The following is a 22,745-nucleotide window of genomic DNA, read 5'->3' as shown; positions in this document are numbered from 1 at the left end:
CAACCACTCCAGGCTCTGCATGTTTGTTATTGTACATTCAGACAGTACAACTTCCATGGATTCAGCAGCAGTCTTCAAAGTTGGGATGAACAAATTATCACTGATGAGAATCACTAGATTCCCATCAGTGACAAGTAAGTTTGTCACTGATTAACATAAAAAACACTGCTTGTTAAAATGATGAAAACATGTCTTGAGGTTAAAAGTCTGTGAGAAATTAAGCTGTTTATCAAACTCGAGTCACACTTTGAAATCTTCAGCACTCATTTACTAAGCTATAAACAGCTTCATTTAACATACTGCACTTGTACTGTGTGCAGTGATTAAATAATAAAATGGACAATGTCAAAGACTCTCTGCACAGCATATTCAAAGTACAGATAAAAATCTCTGACAATACTTTTATAAGCAACAAAGTTCTTTTTCATATCTCTGCTGCAGTGCAAGCAGGGATATGGTCGTTTATTTATATGTCAAAAATTGCCCACTGACAATTACTTTATTTATTAAGAGGGAAATTAATTACACACATGGATAATTATGTTACATGTCATTGGCTTCACTTGGAGAATGTGACATTTCTATATTCAGCTAACTTTATTCACCGTCTTTGTGACAGTTGCTTTGGACAGCTGTGTAAGACGAGGAACACACACACACACACACACACACACACACACACACACACACACACACACACACACACACACACACACAAAAGGCTCACGGCACTAAACTGACATTTTTGCGATTTAAAAATTCACCTGAAAATCCAATAAATGAAAATAACTTTCCAAAAACAAAAAGAGACCTAAGCTGGTTCGCTGCTCTTAAAGATATATGGAGGTAAAAAACATCACATCACTCTTTTGTTAAAAATATATTTGGGCTTGGATTTCATATGAAAGAGACAGATACTGCCAAAGTTGTCATACCTTGTGTTGGATCAGGAGAATAAGCAAGGAAAAGAAGTAGGGGGAGGAGCTTACCTGGATGTCATCAGATGTCAAGTGTCCCTTCATGTCACTGTTCTTCTTTTTGGGTGGAGGAGGGGCTGGTTTGTGCGCAGGTGGGAGGTCAGTCCTGTTAAGAGAGTAAAAAGATAACATGACACTCAGCACAGTAAGGGATCACCACTCTTTACGTCCCTCACCTTCTACACCACTCTATAATGAGAAGTCCTGCCTGCACTTGCCTTTTTCACTCTTTCCTTGGATTTTGATAGATCTCGTGTTGGTGGCTTTGTTGCAGCAGCAGCCATCCCTGCCCTTTCAAAGGCTCTCGCTGGAGAGACACTGTGCTAATGAGAGTAGGCTGTAATTGGACTGAAGTGAGGAGATAGGAATGGAGGGGGTATAGGGGGCAGGGAGAAGGGCATGTGTGAGTCAAGGGTGGTTTGAGCCTCATCCAGAGTGCCACGCGGACAAACACCCTGCCTACTGTGCAGCGACTGTTTGTTTGACATATAGTCCTGAGCTGTGACACGGAGAGCTCGGCAGGCGGCTTCAGCTCTCCACCTTTTTCAGGATCCCTGGTACTAACATCCTCTAATCCCAAGGCACTCACCCCACCCCTCTGTTGGCACACCTGGGTAAAAACAAAGCCTCAAAAACTGAACACCTGTGCTAGTTTATACGCCGCTATTAACAATGGAGTAAGCAACCGTTTTCTGTAAATCACCAACAATCAAATTTCGATGGAGGTAAAAGCCACTCTGTACAGAGTCATTCTGAGTTATTATAGAAAATTACTGAAATAAAATGTGATCAGGAAAGACAGCGGTAACTGAAAGCATTCTGTTGAAATAGTTTGATGTGTATCTGTATAATTATTTCAGACAAGGAAGCAGAAGGGTTGTTGCTACGGAATCGTTATAAAGAAAACCCCTTGCCTCAAACACGCTGGCAGTCAGATGTCATCTGTCGTATTCTGACATGATATCAGGAGTGATCAAAGATAATGAAGTGGAGCACAGACACTGAGCTGTGTACCTACATGCATTATCTCCAGCTCCTCCCGCCTCCCATTCGCACTGGTTCACGTCCTTATTGAATAACATGACCTTTCCGCAAGGCCATGCTGCCGTTTTAATGTGCAGAAAATTTGTGCATGAGTGCACCTCTTAACTCTTTCTTTCACGCTCATTATTTCCAGTCCGTATCACCTTGTCTCCAGACAGGGCTGCCGTACCACTGCCAGATTCATGTGGCACCCTCCTCAGCCTGCCTGCAGCACAGAGGCACAGCAAATGTACAGAGAAGCAGCGTGCAGCACACTAGCTCTTCAACAATAACGCCTTCCGCTGCAGAGCTTTGAGAGGAGAAACATCCATTTTTTCCTGAGACAGATAATTATGAGTCTTGTGGGAATGCGGTTTTCACAGGTACAGCAGTGTGCTCATTATAAAGTATTATAATTCACTGCTTATGACTGACTGGATTCTGATACAGGTGAGAACTTAAGACAAGACAAGATCATTTGTATCCATGAAATGTGTGATACTAAGTGTCATTTTTTGCTTCTGTCTGTCTCGTGTATGTGAGACAACAGATAACGGTGTTTTTTTAGTTTGCTGAAACATAACACTAATGAACATCATGCAATGACCTAACTGGAATTTTATAAAAGGACATGCAGCATTACAACATTATGCCTGACTGGATTTTGATTTTACTGTAGTTTGAGATAAATCAGTTATGCACCATCGGGATTCGACAGGTTTATTCAAGTAGGATGAAATCTGATTTTTTTTATGTATGATTTGCTGAATTCGTTTGAACTTACGTTTGATCCCATAGGACCTCCAATGATTGCATTTTATTGCAAAGGAGCTTGTTCAAATAGGTAGTGTGCTGGGGCCCCTTATGCGGAGTGAGTTTATTAAATCTGACCAAACATGAAGAAATTCCCTCGTCTCATGACTACCACCCCATGGCAACAACTTTCTCCCTGTCATCCAGCTACTTTTGTAATCACATTACACACAAGAAGCAGTCTCAGGAGAACATCAGTGCATAGACTGTCACTACTGTTTGACACAAGGGTGGGAAAACAGACCAAAAAGTAGCACAAGCGTTTCATGAAGTGCTGTGTGTGCAGAGAGGGAAAACGTATAGCACAGCTACAGCTCACGCAAGATAGATATACCAAGATAGATATACAGCATGTGTGTTGCCGGTCATTCAGTCGGCATATCAATTCCGTATTTGATATTAATAATATAAAGAACTTGACATGTATAGTATATTATTAATGAAGTATACTTGTAGGAGAGGAAGTAAAAACAAAACAAAACAAGAAAAGGTCAAAAGTAAAATGTATTTTTAAGATTTAATGGTTGCATGTTATGATGTAGCAGCCACTTTTGAAAAATATCCAAAAACAACTCTATCCACCATCTCTGTGTTTTACTGTGAGTCAAACCAGTGTCCATTAGCACCACAATCAAAAATCAAGGAAAATAAGCAATCATTATCTTGCAGATTACTGTTTATTCTAGTTTGGGTTTGAATGTCTTAGTTGAGGTCCATAATTTCCTTTAGCAAAAATAATTTGGAACTCCAAGTAATTGCTCAGATCTTCCACAGCAACACTCTGTGTTGTGCCAAAAGAAGTGGTCAGAGGATCAGACAGATTTTAAATTAGCCAGCTGTTATGCGTGGCCATCTAAACCACATTATTGGGAAGTAGAAGCAGAATGAACATACCTGAAATATTGATATCAAGCTCACATTTATTCACACAGAAAATCCATTATTATTCTCACGGCAAGTAAGTTGGGTTAGTTTTAAACTAAAAAATATGTTTTAATATGTGCACATGCTCTCGGTTTAAAATTCCTGGAAGGAGAAGCTTTTTGTTCAAACTGCAATTTTGGAATTTGTAAAGGTGTAATGCATAATATATCAACCCCCTGAAAAAGACTGAATATTGGAGATGTTTTCTGCTAATATTTGTACGTCAACATGTAAAAATGAGCGAAATATTCACTGCTACAGATCTGTGCGCTCTTCAGGAATGCAGATGATGCAATCTCAATCAGTCATTAATAAGCTACATTGCAGTCCCGCACAGCTTGACCACCACATGTGCATCTCGTACTTCCTTAGTGCTGAATGTGATGCAGGCAGCATGGGGGCGTTGGATCTGTGAAAACGCAGACACTAATGAAAGCTGACAAGCAACACAAGCCCGTGGGGAGCAGAAAGCACTGGGCAGGGAACCATAAGCTACATTCAAGTTTGCAGTGTTTCCTACTCAGACATCCACCTTGAAGACCTTGCTCCTCCTCGCTCTGTTGGCTACAAAAAGCTCAGGGCAGCTTAGGGGGAGATTTAAAGGGGATAGCAAGGAGAAAACATAACTAATCCTTAAACTGAGAAGAGTAGTCTGTGAGGGAAGATTTACAGCAAAGAAAATGACTTTTACAATGCACTCACAAAAAAGTGACTTTCCTATCTGAAATTTTCGCACCATTGAGGAAGTCTTCAAGCTCACACTCAGAATTAAGATGTTCTCGAAGGTGACAGAAAACCCTCTTTCCGTCCACTTCATGTGAGAGAAAGTGAAGTGTCGCATTCCCACAAGCGTTTGGATTAGAGAGCCACCGTATGCCTGCAGCCCTGCTCGTGGAAAAAACGTGGAGTGTTTGAGCCGATCCTCGGTGCTCTCATTGATTTCTGTTGATCACAATCTTATTTGGCAATTTAAATGCTAATGATACTTTTAATTGCAAGACGGGATAAATGTGATTTGATCTTTAGGAGGCAATTACTTTCATGCTTTGTCTAGCTCCGATCTTTTCAAAAGGCGGACAACAATTACTCTGCAAAGCTCAGCTTTTTTTTCTCCTCTCACAAGAGAAGAAAGGAAAAAACAAGAATGAAGCAAAATGGTGTTTTTGTTCTTTGACAAGTTTATCAAAAACTACTTCTGTTGCTGGGGGAAAATTTTGCTCTTTAGAACACTTAACTTTACAGTTGTACACAAACAGTCACTTTCCAAACCTTTTTCAACACCTCAGGCAATGCTACTAGTGTACATACACTACTATGCAAAAACATAGATATAAGGTGATTGTTATAAACATTTGTACTGCATGTATAACTTTCTGTGCAGAGAAACCAAGCACCATTTTATGCATAAATAACAATAGCAAATAATTTGAAATCACACCGAGTACAACACAGTTCATGTTGAGCGACTCAGAAAGACAAGACAGTTCTACTTTGGTTACAGCTTAAAGCAAGAAGGTGTCCATTAAGAAATTACCATTTATCACATTTAAAAGGTCTCCACACAGCAAAAGTGAAAAGCACTGGTGACCAGTTTATAGACCAAAGGGTACACAAAAACAAATCACGTCTCCACAAATCACTTCTGCTAACGTTACATCTCAAAATGAAATCTAACTTCATTGACTTAGTAGTACTGTGTACTCCTTGTTTGTCCAAATGTCCTCCAGTTATGCTACATTTCAGTCTCAGAACAAGTTTGAAACCTGTGCTCAGTTCAAATTAATCATGGTTGTGTCGTGACATGGGCTCTCGGCTCATGGTTAAACATCCGTTTTACATTCTGCATGCAATACTTTTCAGATACTTTTGTAAATATGACTGGAAAATTGGCAACAAAGTGATTTATGCAAGCAAGTATTTACAACTGTGTCAACACCAGCTGTATGTCAGGAACACTCAAAAGATTGGGGGGGGGTTTGGCCACAATTGGCAGTGCTCTTCTGCATTTTGGAGGTCATACATCACACCCGGGCAAAAGACGATGAACATATTATTCTGAGAACATCGCCTTTGACAATGCCCATCTATTTTGATAATCAGTTGACTATTTGCCAGTGCAGCCTCTAAAGGGCCAGTGATTTATTAGGATTGACCAATTTTGAGTCACATCATGTGCTGCTTTGTTAGGGCAAACAGAGGCGTGACAGGCGGTGCAGTCAGGCATGTTATCAAATGCCCAGGCTTGATTAACAGCTCATCAACATGCAGAATTAAACAGTCTGGCTAAATGCTTCCCCTTTACTCTGACATTAGACACTCATATACAACTATGAATATCCCCCTACATTGAAATATGCCCCACACATTCTTTTGCAACTTTTCTGCATCCACATAGACGGTTAAATGAGAACAAGTAAACAGTTTCTGAGTAAGACACTGAACATATTTGATGACAAGCCACAGAAAAATGACAAAAATTCATATGAACAATTAAAGCTTTGAATCACATTTCACTACATTAAGCATTACATGCCAAACTAGTGGGAAACAACAACATTTACAGCACTGGCACAACTGTTGTCATGCATATTTGATGAGAGTCATGCAAACAAAAGGAGGGAAAAGAGCAAGAAGTGGAGGAGAGAGGTTGGACAGTGTGGTCTGTCAAAGACATTATCACTCAGCATCAGCTTATGTAAAACAAAGCCTGTATAAGCTTGTGGATTTCTGTTTGATTAACAATTTGATATGTATGTTAACTCTCATCTCGCCTTGTAATTCTGTTCTGTCCAAGCTCCCTGAATCGGATAAACTCTAAGTGGAGCTGGATTTTCCATCTAAAGAATTCTGATAAGGTTTAATTGGTCGTGGAACTGTTTTCATCAAGCTTTATTTTCATTCTTTCTTTTTTCCAAACATCATTGTCGTTATTTGATGTAAGAGTTTATTTTTGCCATTCATCAGATTGACATGTAAAGCCTAAATTTCACTCCAAAGTATTTATTTGCTGTATGCTGTCAAAGCAAGCAGAGAAATTGCTCAGATTTTAGGCATCAAGTGCAGTGTGACTCGTTAGTGAATGATTATTGATCATTTGCTGCTTTCAGCACTCACAATGGTGTGCTCAAGTATGTCACTTGCAGGCCACCATTACATGCAGGCAACAGAATAGAGGATCCAGGAGTACAGGGATCAGCAGGGGATAGACTGGGGTCAGGAGCCTCTACTTTCCTTGTGGGGGACTCTGGCTTCTCAGGACCCTGTGTCACACAACTATCAGCAACAGCAGCAACAGCAATGCTGAGGGAGTGGAGTGGGAAACAGAGAGCAGTTACTTTGGCATCAGAGTGAGAAAGAAAGATAGATTAGCAAGGCGGGAGAAAGAGACAGAAAGCAATGGGAGCGGTAAGAGTTTGTGTGCTTCATTTATCTTGAAAGACAATGCAGAGAGCTAAAAACAGTGTGGTTTCTGCGTCTGCGTGGCCTCAGACTTGGTGGACCTGCTGCCACCACAGAGCACCACAACGTGCAGCCGGCGGAGACCAAAAACCTGGCAGAACGCCTCGTCTGATGTTAGCATCACCGCTTTGAATAATCAAATAAGCTAGAAGATTCTGGAGGGGGACCTCTAAAATAAGCATTGTAATCTCATCATCTGAATTGATTAAAGGCTCATGTGCACCCTGAGCCGGATTCTGCACACCCCCCCAACCTCAGTTGTTTTGGTAATAATCCCAGGGAGAGAGATAGCCAGCTCATGCTCACAGCAGCATCATTCCCATGGGAATGTGGTTTGAATCTTGTATATTCAGAATAGCCAAGAGCATCATGAAAACCCTTGGCAACCACTGAGCTATCTGTCCTGGCCAGGTGTTTTAGATGAAGGGAATTAGCAGGACGTAACTTGAATGCGTGTTTCCTTCTTCATTGAAAACAGATTTCTGACAATTGCTCCAAACCAGATGGCAGAGACTTTTAGTACCTCGAAATAACGCGAAAAGCTATTTTAGATTTTCACAGCTCTGTTGCTTATTGTTCTCTCAGCTGCACCCTCTGCTACTTCTGTTTTCTCCTTTGTGTATGGGCAGCAGCTGGCAACGCTGCAAATTGTCATAGGCACTGGTTTGCAGACAGAACAAAATTACCTGGTTGGCCGGAGGAGGTGTTGCAGAGTAAATAACATCAGAGTTACAAGGCCCCTTAATGTGTCTTCAGCAGTTTGAATGTCTTAATGGATGCAAGAAGAAGTCTTACACCATCTATTTAAGAATACATTACAAAGTTTACATTTGTAGGATACCTCACCATTAGATCTGCATCACAGGCCTTGCTAAATTGTGCTTGATTTGAGGTATATCTATTTGCAAAAGCAGCGATGGAAAAGAAGTCGTTCATACTCTAATTACTGTTTAAATTAAAATGAATTTGCATAATTCTACAATCGGCTGACCCGACCTCTGGACCTCCTGCATACTTTAAAATCTCAAAGTAATCTCCTTTAACTTCTCGACAATATTGTGACCATCCAACAGAAGCAAATGTTTCCTGAGAAGACTCTGCAGTACATACTCCTGCAATCAGCCGTGATTAAAACAATAGTGTTTTAATGGGAAATGGGCTCATTGCAGCCCACATTACAATCAAGCAACCACTTAATAGCTGCTTTAATAAAAATCATTGATTCTATCTGCTTTGGTAAATGAAGATAGACATTCTCTTTTTTTTAGTGCAATTAAATTCATTTTCATACCGTGACCTTTATGAAAGGAGACTGCTGGCTCCCAGAATAAATGAGAATGAGACAGTGACATGTCTGCAGCATGTTCCTCCGTCTCCAAACACATTTACTCCCCTAAAAAAGAGTTTCGTCCTTTTCGAAGTGTTTTTTCTCTCGTGGAGTGACAAAGAGTGCACACCTAATCTTACCACCTGTCCATCCCCCTGCAATATTCTCTGGGAGAGGCTTGATACTCACAGGTCATTATCTGTCTCAGTGCGGGTCTTCTGCTGCCGCTGATGGACCATGACAACAGTAACAGCCACGCCAATGATGAGTCCAATGGCAACAACACCTCCAAGGATCCCGATAACACCACCTGGGGGACCCTGCGCCATTGGCTTCTCTGCAGACAAGAGGAGAAATAACAGTGTCAGAGTATGTGCTCTTTGAGTAATTGACACTGCCTGGATGAACTTTAAAAAAAGAAAAATCAACTACAGCCTCCAAAACAATACCAATGACAAATAGACTTCTATGTTATCACAGAGGGAGTCCAACTTTATGCTGTTATTAATAGAAATCTTGGACAAAAGGTTAAAATAATTCAAAAGCAAAGCAGCAATGCACTCAAGAGAAACAAAAACAAAACAACAGGCTATTGTCCAAAGAAAACCTTTACAAACCATTTGACACAACATATGTCAGACTTGAGGTTTTTCTCTCATAAAACACATCCAAACAATATTTTCAGAGAATTATTTCAGGATGAGACCATTGTCCTGCCTGTCCTGGCACTTCATGAATGCCACACTGTTGTGGTCATTCAGCAGCTGCTGTTGCATTCCTAATGTGTGCTCCATCATCTGTTCAAAAGAAGCCTAAATTGGATTGGATTTGACAGTGAACCCAAAGGCACTCTTAAGAGCACAACAATGCTATTATACTTTAAAGTCATTGCCAGCAGGGGCCAACAAAATGCAAAATATATTTCCAGCGTAGCAGAGAAAAAATGTGCGTGGTTTCAGAAGCAAAACAATTCATTTAATTCAGTTGAGAGCAAAAGATGAGAGAGATACGTCTACAAAAGTCGGTTCAACGGAGTTATGAAGACAACATGGAGGTCTAATCCAGTAAACATTGCAGATTGTTGAAGTGACTCTCTGGAGTTTGTTCAATACCTCTGTCTCCCTACTGCTGATAACACCAAAGCTATACACAGGGTTTGCAATGAAAATAATAAAACAAAACAATATATATATATATATATATATATATATATATATATATATATATATATATATATATATATATATATATATATACACACACACACACACACACACACACACACACACACACACACATATATATATATATATATATATATATATATATAGATAATTATTATTATTTATTTATTTATTTTATGTCAGTCAAATGTAAACTTTTACCAGCACCAGAGGGAACATTTACAGAAAATATTGAAAAGCATATATCCTTTGATGTTAACATACAATTCTTTCAACTAAATATATTAAAGGAAACGAGACATTCTTGCACCTTCTTTGCATGAGAGCCTGTTGTTTTTTTATGCTTTGACATCTGATAAACAATGAGTCATTCTGTGTGAGGTCTGAATATATCAAAAGTGTAATACATCTGCTGTCATACACGCAGTCAAAAAGGTAAATTATTACAATGTGCAAATCTTCCCAACTGATGTCAGGTAACACTAAAATAGAACAGCCATCTCTTTTCAGAATCCTACTGTATGTATGATATTTTGCTTCTGAGGACACACAGCACTGGCATCTGTTGTCTTTGAAAGAGCAGTTAAAGGCGTCCTTTTTAAGACAGGCCAGGGACCAATCAGTGGATGTGAGCCTGTTGTGATGGGACACTGCAAATTCTCACTATCTTCCACTTTGAAAAGGAAAGCCTATCTCCTGCCCTCATGATGTCTCTATTATTATCTGTCTGTCCTTTTTGGTAGTGACAGGACAAGGCCTGCCTCCCAGGAGCCCTCTTCTCAACAGCCCCCGCTTGCTTGATTCAATGCCCATAATGATGGGTACACAGAGGACTACTTCACATACAGCCACACAATAGCAAGCACGTTACCCTACCTTGTACCCAACACACACTGCCTCAAAGTCGGTGATTATATATCGTGTCCATCAGATTGTCATGCCACGGTTGCTATGGCTGATCTAATTTTCTGTCGTCAGGTACATAAGAGTCGCATTGTGTCAAATCTACACACTAAAAGAAAGCAAATAGGTTTTCTTGTACTGAACACACACTACTTTCTTGTGATGTATTTCAATAAAAAGGCTGTGGAGTAGCTTTGAAGACCAAGCGTAAATGTGATCTTGCTGCAGCACGGGAATAGATAAGCCGGAATTCCTACTGTTGTCTCATTGCACTACATAGTGAAAGCCAGTGGGCTGAATTTCATGGCCCTAATGCAAATGCCAGACACAATAGTGTGTTGTATAACACTAATACACACAGGAGTGGACTGGATCAGAATGCAATTTCCCTGTTGTGGAGCCTTAGGCACTAGACACACAGGACTTACACTGTCACCTCCTAACACATAAAGTTGGGGGAGCCATCTGGTGCGCAGTCTGAGTGCTTTGTTTGTTTCTCATATAGCTGGAGAAAAAAATTAACACTTGCATTTTCTGTCCATGAGTTCTACTTTAAAGGATTACTGCTGGTAACAATCATCAGATATGACACTCACTATGTGTTAATAGACCTCTCTGCATTGAATCATACATGTTATTAATCTCTGTCTCTCTTCCACAATATGTCTTTTGTCCTCTTGTCCTTCTCTCTCCCCAACTGGTCGCAGCAGATGGCCCCGCCCCTCCCTGGGCCTGGTTCTGCCGGAGGTTTCTTCCTGTTTAAAGGGAATTTTTCCTTCCCACTGTCGCCAAAATGCTTGCTCACAGGGGTCACATGATCATTAGGCTTTTCTCTGTATGTATTATTGTAGGGTCTACCTTGCAATATAAAGCGCCTTCAATAAAATTGAATAAAATTGAATTAAAAAGATAGTATTTACAATGTTTGCGTTGGGTGCACAGCAGCCAATGATAAGGGTAAAACAAGCTTTGGATCACCAACCAGTAACAAGCAAGGGACTGAATTCAGCTCATTCTCAGTTATAACACCAGCCCTGGCATTATGTTCACCTTCTGTGTTGTCATCAAACAATGAAGGAAAAAAATTACACTGAAAAAGAAAACCTCCCAGCTCAAAGCACAATAAGGATCAAAACAAATAAAGTTGTTATATAATACACCCTGTCTCTACACTCTGCTTTGACACAAGTACAAATTTTACTTTCAGCATTAGGAAACGTTAAGAATAGGCAAGGTTCTTTTCTTGGAATAAAAACAACCACTTCAGTTTGTTTTGAATATGTACTTCATATAAGAAGTGATGTCGTGTACCTAAGAGTTATTGTACCTGCTTTAAAAAATGCTACTGCATCTCAGAGAAATTAATAGTTAAATTATTACTTTTAATTATAACATTTCAACTAACTTCTTAGATATCTCAATTAAGCACATATTGGAAGGCAAGACTTCAAAGTGCATGAATATTGACACTTGAGTGTATTGATTCAGAATCTTTTTTCAGCTCTAGTCGAAGAGAAACAAAAAGCTGAAAACATGTGTCTCTAACATGAGTTTCTGCAGGTAATGCTACCAAAAAAACAAGCAAAAACAGGCTAAAAAGATCAGTAGAGCATCTTCTGTTATTTATCTGTGATTGGATGAAGAACATATGGAGAACAAACAGAAACACAAGTCTTATAGGTTTGTGTCTTCTACAAAGGTCTTAACAGATCATATTTGCTGACTTATTTGACTCCAAGATAAAAGATATTGCCTATCATTGATAAGTCACCGTATCCAGAAACACAGAGACCCTTATAAATACCCATAAACTCTAAGATCAAATAACCCTCTGACCTTTGATTTTAACAAGTCGAAAACCTGCATAAAATCTGATCATCTGAAATCAACTCTTTTTAGTAAAGTCCGTTGTTCAAATATGTTTTGTAGCTGCCACTGAAAGATTGCTATTGATTTTCAATAAGTGTGAAGCACTCATCCATGCAGCAGTTCTCTCTGTGCTGTCACTCCACCGCTGTAGCACATTTAAGCTGACAAACTTGACCTTGGCTTTTTCGAGGCTGCAGCTCCCTCTGAGGTGGTGGTAACCTTCATTCTTGTCACACCTACTCTCCAGCGCTCATTGAGCTGCACCAGATGTATGTGCTATTTCTTTTCTGCACCGCTGTATTCAAACATAGATCTCAGGGACAGGAATACATTCAGTTCTCCAGCTGCAACAGAGTTTGTGGCATTGCGCTTGCGTCAAAATTCCCTGATGATCTATTAAGTAGGCATCATTGGATAAGTGCAACTTCTACCCAGCAGGTTGTTCTGTTTGCTGTGGAGTTTAGATGTGAGACCAGCCAGAGGTGCCATGGTATTTGGGGGGGACGCAGTAAATAAGAGCTTTGCATTTGATGATTCATTTCACAGGCTGATGCTACAGATTCTAATACATGCTTCCAACAGGAGGCAGTTGCTACTTAGGGAAGACCTGGCATCATCTTATTAAAGAATTCACCTAATGAGCTGAAGCTCTGGCCTGAAAAGTGATTGTTTTCTCATTACTGCTTGAAGCCCTTTTTGAGTAAATGTAAACTACATGCAGAGTGACAGAGCAATTCACCGTCTGGGGTGTCCAAATGAGTGAAAACAGTGTAATCTCAAGGACCAGCTGTACTCAATAGCCAAAACATGTGGGCTCTAGTGTTACCAGTCTCCCATAGAACTTGTTAGTCACACATACCAGAGCAGGAAGAGTTCAGGTAGGAGGTCAAAGGGTGAGCAGCCTCCAGCTGGAGCAGGTTTTGCCCACTCCAAATCCAATCTGTCACAGAACGGAGCAATGCAGGATTTAAAGGGAAGCATTTTCCTCTCCCTTTTTTTTTTTAACCAGATCAGTATGGTTTGTTAAACACTGGCACAGGTAAGACAATTCACAGTTTTTATACATATAAATTCATCCTTGGCAAGTGGAAAAAAGCAGTAAAGCAGAATGAAGGTCAGAATCTAGGTGTCACACAGACAATATTAAGAGGACATTTGTGTAGTGGTGTTTTGCAAAAATGTTCCAGGCATAAGTCTGATCACTCTCCAAGAATGGATGTGGCTCCTGGCGTTCTCCCTCTCTCCCATCAGAAATTGTAATTGCTATCTCCTCCACAGGGGCTGTAATACTTTCCAGCAATACTGGGGAGTTTTCAAGTGGACAGATTGAGAGTCTGGCTAGTAACCCATGCCAACTCCACACCACCAATGCCAGTCTGAGACAGCAACCTGTTCCAAACACCGCACTGACTGGTTTTCTACCTTGCTTGCACAAGTTGCCAGTCAACTAACACAGCAAAGCAGGCAAGGTGTCTAGCTTTATCTCTCTATTCACAAGTTTTACCGTTACCTTATGGGGATCCAAATGCCCAGGCTGTTAGTAATTTATCTAGAAGAGATTTTTTTTTCCAACTCTTTTCTTCAATGGGTAAATGCTACAGGCCCAATAAAGAGAAAGAAATGCGGTTTAATGGAGTTCATAAATCTGTATTTCAAGCTGCCAACTCCAAGCGGTACATGCTGTTTCGTTCCCCTACCCCTCCCCTGAGTTGGTAATCTCGTTAAAGTTCAATGTTTCCAGAGCGCTCTCCTCTGAGAGCAGGGGCTCCTGATGTCATCGTCTTTTCCACAGTAGTTTACCCTCTGGAGAGGTCTGCATCCCATTTCACCTAGATTCACATTGATGGTCTGTTTCTTCGCCACCTTTCAGACCTGATGCGTCAAAATGGAGACAGAAGCTTGGAGGTGAAGGGGGCAGGGGAATTGTAATGGTCTGATTGCTGTTCGACATCACTCCACAGAGGGCAGCACTTCATTAAATACAAATTGTTAACACATGTGATGTGTCTATTAAGATGAAACCAAGCCCATTACAAAGCTAACTACCTTGCACCTGCTGGGCTGACATAACAACAACAACAACAACAAAAAGTTGCAAGTACACTATAATAATAACAAATTTTCTCTTTTTCTTTTTTTAATACATTCCTGACAATTGCAGTAATAATGGATTCATATCACTGCATGGCTGAATAAATGTCTGCTGAGCCATCCTGTTTCCCTTTATAGCCTCTTTCACTCTTGTGTAAACATTTTGCCACTCAATGGTACGTTAAGGCAATCTGGGGGAGTAATCACCAATCTTCAATAAGAAAAATAAAAAACACAGCCTGTTTCCATGGTTAAACAGATGACACTCAAAGCCAGCACAGTGAGCTGGAGATCTCCATGTAACCACAAATATTAGCTTGAGGTGTCTGATGAACCGCTGGGTCCAGTGAGGTAGATGAAGCAACAGTAAGCAGCACCAAAGCCCCTGTCAATGAATATGAGATTGCTGGTTGCCAAGCTGATGCTGTCATGAGGTATTACCCCATGTGACAGCCCAAATAACAACAGTTCTAATTAAAAAGTGATTGGAATGGGTGGACCACTGCCTCCTAATGGGGGAATAAACCCGCAGCATCACTCCAGGAAGTGAATTGCGTTCATTTATTAACTTCAGGAAGCCAGTAGCTGCTGTCAAGGTATAATGGCTTAGTTTTAAAGCTACAGAACTTTCTATGCATTCTGCTTATTGATCCATTCAACCGAGATCTTCAATTAGAAATAAGCATATACCAATGTTATAGACAGACTGTCCAATAGTTTTGTGTGAAAGATGTTGAATTTTTAGAAGTATACAGTAACTCCACTGCTGTTTCTTCTGCTATGCATTGTCATTAATCTGAAAACAAGTTTGGCCCTAAAAAGAGCTGGCCTTGCAGGAAGGTTTGATGATAGGGCTCCCAGTGTGCTATAGCAGGCACTCTCTCGTGCTTGAGCCCTTTCATGCCCCAGCTGAACTCCTCTATGTGTTGAATGTTAATTTAATGGATGCTTCCAGCTCTAAACTGGAAGAACAGCAGCGCTTCTACAGATCTGTACCCCCTTCTCTACTATGTCCTCCCTCTTCTGCCTTCTTTTCGATGTAAGCAAAATTACCTCTCACTGTCTCTCTCTGGCAAGCTCCACGAGGTCACGGCTGTAATTTCCTTTGCCTGGTTAAAAGCTGACAGAGCAACAGACCCAGTCAGTCTGGTTATGTTCGACAGGGGGTTTTCAATTTAGCAACACTTGGACTGGGGAATCTGCAGATCCCATCCCAAAGGCCAGCCCCTTTCACTGCCCCCGCTGCTAAGCAAGTGTTTCATCTCAAGCACTATACACACTCAAACATATTCAAATAACCACTGTGGGAGTCAGTATTAAATCTGAAATACAATATATTTATATTCCTGGACAGGACTGTTTGTGTTCTCTCTGGAAAATTACCATTGATTCCTTTATTCGCACTGGCAGACCTCTGGATTTCAGTGGAAGAATACAAATTTGCTCTTCGATATTTATTTGTAAAGCACCCATCTCCCGTTTGACATTTTAATTTTTTCCCCTGCTGAGTCTTTTGTCAATGTATCTAACATCAGCTTTTCTTTTTACCTTTTAACCCTCTCAGGCTCAAATTAAGTTTTTGTTGCTAATGCACAAAAGAATACCTGCAGTGGTACTTCTGAGTAAAAATACTCATGAAATATGTATGTGGGGTAATCAGGTTGTTAGCTTTTAACTGTTGCAAATCTGCAACGCCTGCCTTGAGAGGGTTAATAGATTGCAATTTGCATTTTTTGTTTCTGTGAATCATTAGAGCTTTCTCTTTTTTAATGTATCACTTCATAAACACAATATAACACCTAGTATAAATGAAATGCCTATAAAACGCATGTAACACCAGACATCTTTACATTTTCATGTCACCGATGACAGTTTTCTGTGCGAACCTCTCATTATCTCTGCAGGTCTGACATTTCAACTTAATGTGCCAACAAGTATTTGACTTACATATGCCATGTGTTTTCAATGTGTTATGTATGTTGTTTCCTAACAAGGTGATCTAAAAAGAAATGAGAAGAAGATCAGCTACAACTCAAGGTCAAATAGATAGGGAATTAATTTATAATCCTTGAGCTTTACAATCTCAGTTAAAACATTTAATTAATTCAATCATGATGTCAAATACATAACTGGATTCTTCTTATGCAAATTATATGGGAACATATGGTGATTAGCAATACTTGTTCATAAGGCAGACATTAAGCTGATGTTCATCTTAACACTAAAAGATGAATTGTTATTGTCTACATAGACACACAAAGTCATTATGTTCATCACTCAGAATTATTATCCAATTCCTAATTAGAAATCACCTAAATGTTTTGATTGATTATGTCCAAGTATATCAAACAAAGTCATTCATCACGTTTCTGACAAGCCTCAGAGTTATTTCACTTTTTGTTTTCGTTTTCTAGGTGTACTGGTGATGCTAAACTTGGATGAGTTACTGTCTCCTGTGTCTGAAAGTTCTTAAAATTAATGGTGCCAAATGTGATATTAGTTAATTAAGCTGATTCAAATGTGGCCTTGTCTGTCAGCAACAATTTATTTTCCAATTTTAAACCTGATAATATGCCCTGCATTGTGCAATGCAATACCTTTTTTTAAGAGAGAGTGTGTTTCTTAAATTAGGATTGCTAAAACGATGATCTACAACTCACAAATTACTCCAGAGGAAATCTGAACTGACAAATGAAAAGAAATCTACCAGAAAAGACATGGCCTCGGGCAATGACTTCTTCCAGCTATTCAGTAAAATAGGCAAAGCTCTTTGGGAAAAGATTCAAAAGATGGCCATCTCAGAGATAACCATCTTGTCTGTTTGGAGCACACAAAAGTAAACATGTCTTTAAACAAGACCTGTCTGTTGATACTTCTCCAGCCTTGGATTTCCAACCGTGTTTTCAGAAGTGATGTCTACCCCAGGCCAAATCCTCAAAATAGCGATCGCCAAAAAAAAAAAAAAAAAAAAAAAATCATAAAGGCTCTGGAAGCAGCATGGGAAATGAAATATAGCATATTTCTAAAATTATTCACAGGCTTCCTGCAGTCTAACATATTAATGGTGTTGTAGTGGAGGGACCCTGACTTCACCCCAGTTATATTTTTAGAATTTTAAATTCTTTCTTATCTGTACTGAGGAACAATTCAGTGCAAATCTAGGGGGCTTTAAGTGAGCATAACACCCTCTCAAACACAGTAAAATAAGTGGACTTCATGTTTTATCTAGTTGGTTTGTAAAGTAACAATGACATTTGTTTTGCATAGTTAACATACCACGTAGAAGCTGGGTAGTAATTATGTGTCAATTGTGTTTATGGCACCAGTTATTCATGTAACAAAACAAAAAGATTATCTTTAGGTGACCCGGAGACAAACTTTTGGGGGGGGTTTAATAAGTGTTTAAGGCAAAGCAATTACCTAAAAGTGTAGTAAATACACACTGCCTAGATTAAGTGCACAGATAACTTCAGTTGGTCAGGAAAAACTGGCCTATTTACCACCTATTTATTGTAACAGCAGAATTAAGGAGTTAGAGTTTGGCATCTATGCCAAGTTCATCAGCAAATACAGTTTGTGCTTTGGAAAAGTATTTGACCCAGTCCTAGCTACTTACATTTTTCAGATCATCAAAGAAATTTTAATATTAAACAAAAATACGCTGAGTTAAATACAAAAATGTTATTTTTAATTGATTATTTCACTTCTTAAGGGGAAAGGGCTATCAAGACCTAGCACGCACTGTTACAAACTAATTGCCTCCCTTGTTAAATAATAAATTAACCACATTTTTTGAAAGCTGAGCCACACCCAGGGCTGTTGAATCAAGAAATCACTTCAATAGAACCTGTCTGACAAAGTGAAGTAGGTTAAAAGATCTCAAAAAGCAATAAATCATGCCATGATCTAAAGAAACAGCTGAGAAACAAGTCATTGACATTGTCATCTATCAGTCTGGAAAAGGTTACGCAGCCATTTCTAATGCTTTGGGACTCCAGTGAACCACGGTGGGAGCCATTATTCACAAATGGAGGAAACCTAGAAGTGAACTCCAGCAGAAGTTACCAGCCTCCCCAAATTACTCCAAGAGCGCATCAATGACTCATCCAGAAGGTCATAAAAGAACCAAAAACCCAGAACAACATCTAAAGGAACTGCAGGCCTTATTTACCTCAGTTGAGGTCAGTGTTCACGAAGAAAGAGACTGTGCAAACATGGCATCAATGGGAGAGTTACAAGGTAAAAAACACTGCTGACGCAAAAAATCAAAACAAAACAAAAAAAAAACCCCACAAAGGCTCATCTCACATTTGGGAGAATATTCTGTGGAGTGTGAAGTCAAAATTTTAACTTTTTGAAAGGTTTGAGTCTCGTTACATGGCGTAAAATGAACACAGCATTTCATAAGAGGAACATCATTCAAACATGGTGGTAGTGTGCTGTCTGGGGATGCTTTGCTGCCTCTGGACTTGGAAGATTTGCTCTAATTGATGGAATCGTGAATTCTGTTCTCTACCAGAAAATCCTGAAGGGGAATATCTGGACATCAATTTGTTCCCTAAAGCTAAAACAAATTTGCAAAGAAGAAAAACTCATTGCTAGTTATCGCAGATGCTTGATAGCAGTTCTTGTGGCCAAGGGTAGAATATATTGGATTTTCCTCACACAGGGCCAGGTAGGTAGATTATAATTTGTTTGACGAACTGAAACATTTAACTGTGACGAATATGCAAACAAATTAAGAAATCAGGAACGGGAAAAATAATTTTTTTTATGGCACTGTATGTTGTATATCGAAAGTATTTCTCTTGTCTACACCTGGCCAAAGTATCAAAACAGAAGTAATGCAATGCAGCAATGGCACCGATAGCCTACTGGGAACCAGCCTATTCTTTTATGTCCTCTGTTACGGACATTTGGTTTTGGTCTACATCTTTTGACTTACCCACCTAAAGAGGAGAGAGCCAAGAAATTACAAAAAGTTCAATGGGAAGATCCTTTTTTCCCCGGTTCTCATGAAGATATGATAAGAGTGAGCTATGTTAATGCTAACATTTTTAAAAAATTGCCTGATGCACAATGCATTCACTTCCCAAATTTGTTTCTACATATGCTTTGTTCAGTTTGTATATCAGTGTTGGTCAAGTTACTTGAAAAAAGTAATCAGTAACTAATTACTGATTATGTCCCCCAAAAAGTAATCCCATTACTTTACTGATTACATATTTTCAAAAGTAATTAGTTACTTAGTTACTTTTTAAAAACTTGATTTACAACCTGAATAGGTGATAAAGCAATAGATCTTTCAGCACAATTCTACTTTTTCTGCATAATCTATCATATAAAATGTAATCAAATGGAAAAGTCTCCTTTTAAAATTTGTTTATTAGTTTTAATCTTTTAACTTAATGCATCAAACAAAGATTTAATTATATACAACATTCACTGACTGGAAGAAATTTGTTTAACGTTTAAACCTATTTTCTGCACATTCCTGCACATAAAATAAAATAGGTTTTTGTGTTTACACTCACTCTTTCAAACAGATGCAGGTAAAACACAGCAGAAAATAAATAAAATCAAAGACTAGCGGTCCTGTTGCTCTATTTTCACCTGTTTAGCAGGAGTGGGGTAGGCAGAGGTTTACCCTGGTGCAGGTGTGCCGCAGCGGTCAGTTGAAGAATCCGCGAGATTATTTGTGAATTTCCCATTCCATGGTAGCGTACTCGGTTCTTGCTCGGAAGTTAAGGGGTTTTTTTGCTGTGAAAAGAAGTTTTCTTCCCACGCAGTGAATAGCGGACACTAATGTTTTTGTCACTTTTTATGGAATCAAACTCAAAATAAGGTCAGTACTTCCACGCTTTAAACGCTGCACGCTCATACTCTCTCCCGCACTCGATATATGATCCATTGTTGATCTGCACACAGCTGTTGTCACGAACATCGCACTCGCTTACGTCATTGTCATGAGATACTCACGAAAGAATCACGGTTTTAGTAACGCAGTAACGCAGCGTGCTTACGGCAAAGTAACGGTAATCTAATTACCGTATTTGCAAAAGTAATCCCTTACTTTACTCGTTACTTGAAAAAAGTAATCGGACTACACGTTACTGCCCATCTCTGGTGTATATAGATTAATTTAGAAAAAAGTTACAAACATTTCACATATTTTCTATTTATTTTGTTTTGCTTTGAAATGAAATGAGATGAACACCTTTCATTGAATTCACCATCTGACTGAGGCCTTTCTGTGTGGAGTTTGCATATTCTTCCCATTCTGTCTCTCTGCTAGCCCTGCGACAGACTGGCAGCCTGTCCAGCGTTTAGCTCGCCTCTCGCCAACAACTCGCCCTAAATTGGATAAGCGGAAGAGGATGAATGGATGAATGGATGGATGACAGAAATGATTTAGGATGTTGTTGCAGACTAAATGACACATTTTTTTTGGTAAGCAAAGCAACATAATTGAGCTTTGTTCAAGTTACACAAAGGCCAAAAAAAAAAGTCAATATCTTCTTGGATGCCAAGTTAGTAAGTGACATGAGAGATGCTACTGATCAAAAACTTTGTATAGTGCAGGGGCAATTCTAGGATTAGAGCTTTGGGGGTGCTGAGCACCCAGAGAGCTGCCCAGCCAAGCAAGATAAACTTTACACGTCACGATGAGACTTCTTCCCTGTCTCTTTCAGTCCCTGCATCCTTAAATGTCTCCAGTTGTCCCGAGTTCTCTATGACTGTCTCCTTGGTGCATTTAAACACCTGTTCCTCCCTGTCCTTGTCATCTGTTGTCTTCATCTCTGTTATCAGTCATCAAAATTTTACCATCTCTGTGCAAGTCTGCAAATTTCTTTATTAAATCACAAGATTCTTAAATCCATCAAGTCTCTCTGTGCCTGGGTCCTCGTCATAAAACATGACATCACTGTTTTGTACATTTTAATACAATTGAATCCCCACATTCGTGAAAGAAAACCAGAACACTTTTTTGAAAAGTCTGGAACAAAACCATCAAATCTGATAAAGGTTATTTAAATGCTACAAAAGAAGAATGGATTGGAATAAAAACACAAATACATATCCTAACCTTAATTGCTGGGGGAAAATGAATAACGCCAACAGTATAATACAGATACATTAAAAAAACACTCCCAAAACAGAATAAATTATTATAAATTTTTAATAAAAAACTCTTAAGATGGAGGCAACTTTGCCTGTGGTAGAATGTATACAATGTATGAAAAAAAATCTTTACTGCAGATACTAATTTTACTAATTTAATAATACTAATTTTGTGTTGTAAGATTTATGAGTTTCATGCTTTCATAGTGGTACTTGGGAGAGCTTGACATTTTTCTCAGGTGGTAAACACTGTAAAAAGTTTGATTTTTAGAATATAAACAGAGCACTCTGCTTCTCTTTACAGCTCCTCACTCCACCAGGGTTCTGTTTGGCACTTTCTGATTAGGGGTGGGTTTTAATAATCGATTCATCGATTAAAATCGATTCTGGCTTGGATAACGTGATATGGATTCATTAAAACCCTGAATCAATTTTTTTTTATAGAAATGTATTTTGCCCAAAATTCCAGAATCTCAGGTGAAACGTCACAAAATTTTGACAACCACCAAACATTTAAAACAGTAAATGGGAGCAGGCACGGCTTCTGCACAAAGACGTAAACACAAAGCGCAGACCCACGGATCAGAATCAGTGAGATGTCACCTTTCTCACCCGACGGCACGGACACGGTCGGGGCTGAAAGCTGACAGCTTGCTGATTCTGATGTTTCGACGGGTCCGCACTTTGTGTTTACGCCCTTTTTGTGCTGATTCTAAAGCTGTTAGTTTGATCTCTCTCCAAACAATATTGACCGAACCAGCAGCAAAAGAAGATCCAAACTAAGCTTCACATAAACATTGTCATGGACTCCCTCTTACTTTTGCTGTTTGCTTCTACCACAATAAAATCACACTTCATGCACAGCTCGCTCTCTCTTTCTCAGTGTACTTCAAGAACAGTTTCCCGTCTATCCCCGAAATCTGTTTTCTGCATTATTCGCTTGCTTGTTATTTACAGCGCAGTCGGCTGATGTTTTTTTTCCCTTTTACTTACTTCCGAAAAGAAAACCTAATTTCGGCCGTTCAATAGGCTTTTGAACAAATTTAAACTTTT

At 39.3% G+C, this 22,745-nt stretch overlaps 1 protein-coding gene across 1 annotated transcript in view; it reads right to left on the bottom strand.

Moving 5' to 3' along the window:
- The window catches only part of nectin1b (nectin cell adhesion molecule 1b), a 161,191-nt gene that overhangs the window by 26,002 nt on the left and 112,444 nt on the right, over positions 1–22,745 (bottom strand). The window contains exons 6-8 of the mRNA XM_085371000.1: positions 8,713–8,860; positions 6,972–7,037; positions 990–1,086 (exon numbers count right to left, since the gene is read on the bottom strand). Of these exons, the coding sequence (XP_085227126.1) occupies positions 990–1,086; positions 6,972–7,037; positions 8,713–8,860 (311 nt within the window). The remainder of the gene's footprint in view (positions 1–989; positions 1,087–6,971; positions 7,038–8,712; positions 8,861–22,745) is intronic.

The sequence above is a fragment of the Diplotaxodon limnothrissa genome, linkage group LG14 (assembly GCF_057381915.1).
Source record: "Diplotaxodon limnothrissa isolate DT_005_m linkage group LG14, D_limnothrissa_male_GT1.1, whole genome shotgun sequence".
NCBI lineage: Eukaryota > Metazoa > Chordata > Actinopteri > Cichliformes > Cichlidae > Diplotaxodon > Diplotaxodon limnothrissa.
This window is presented reverse-complemented; position numbering and strand designations above follow the sequence as displayed.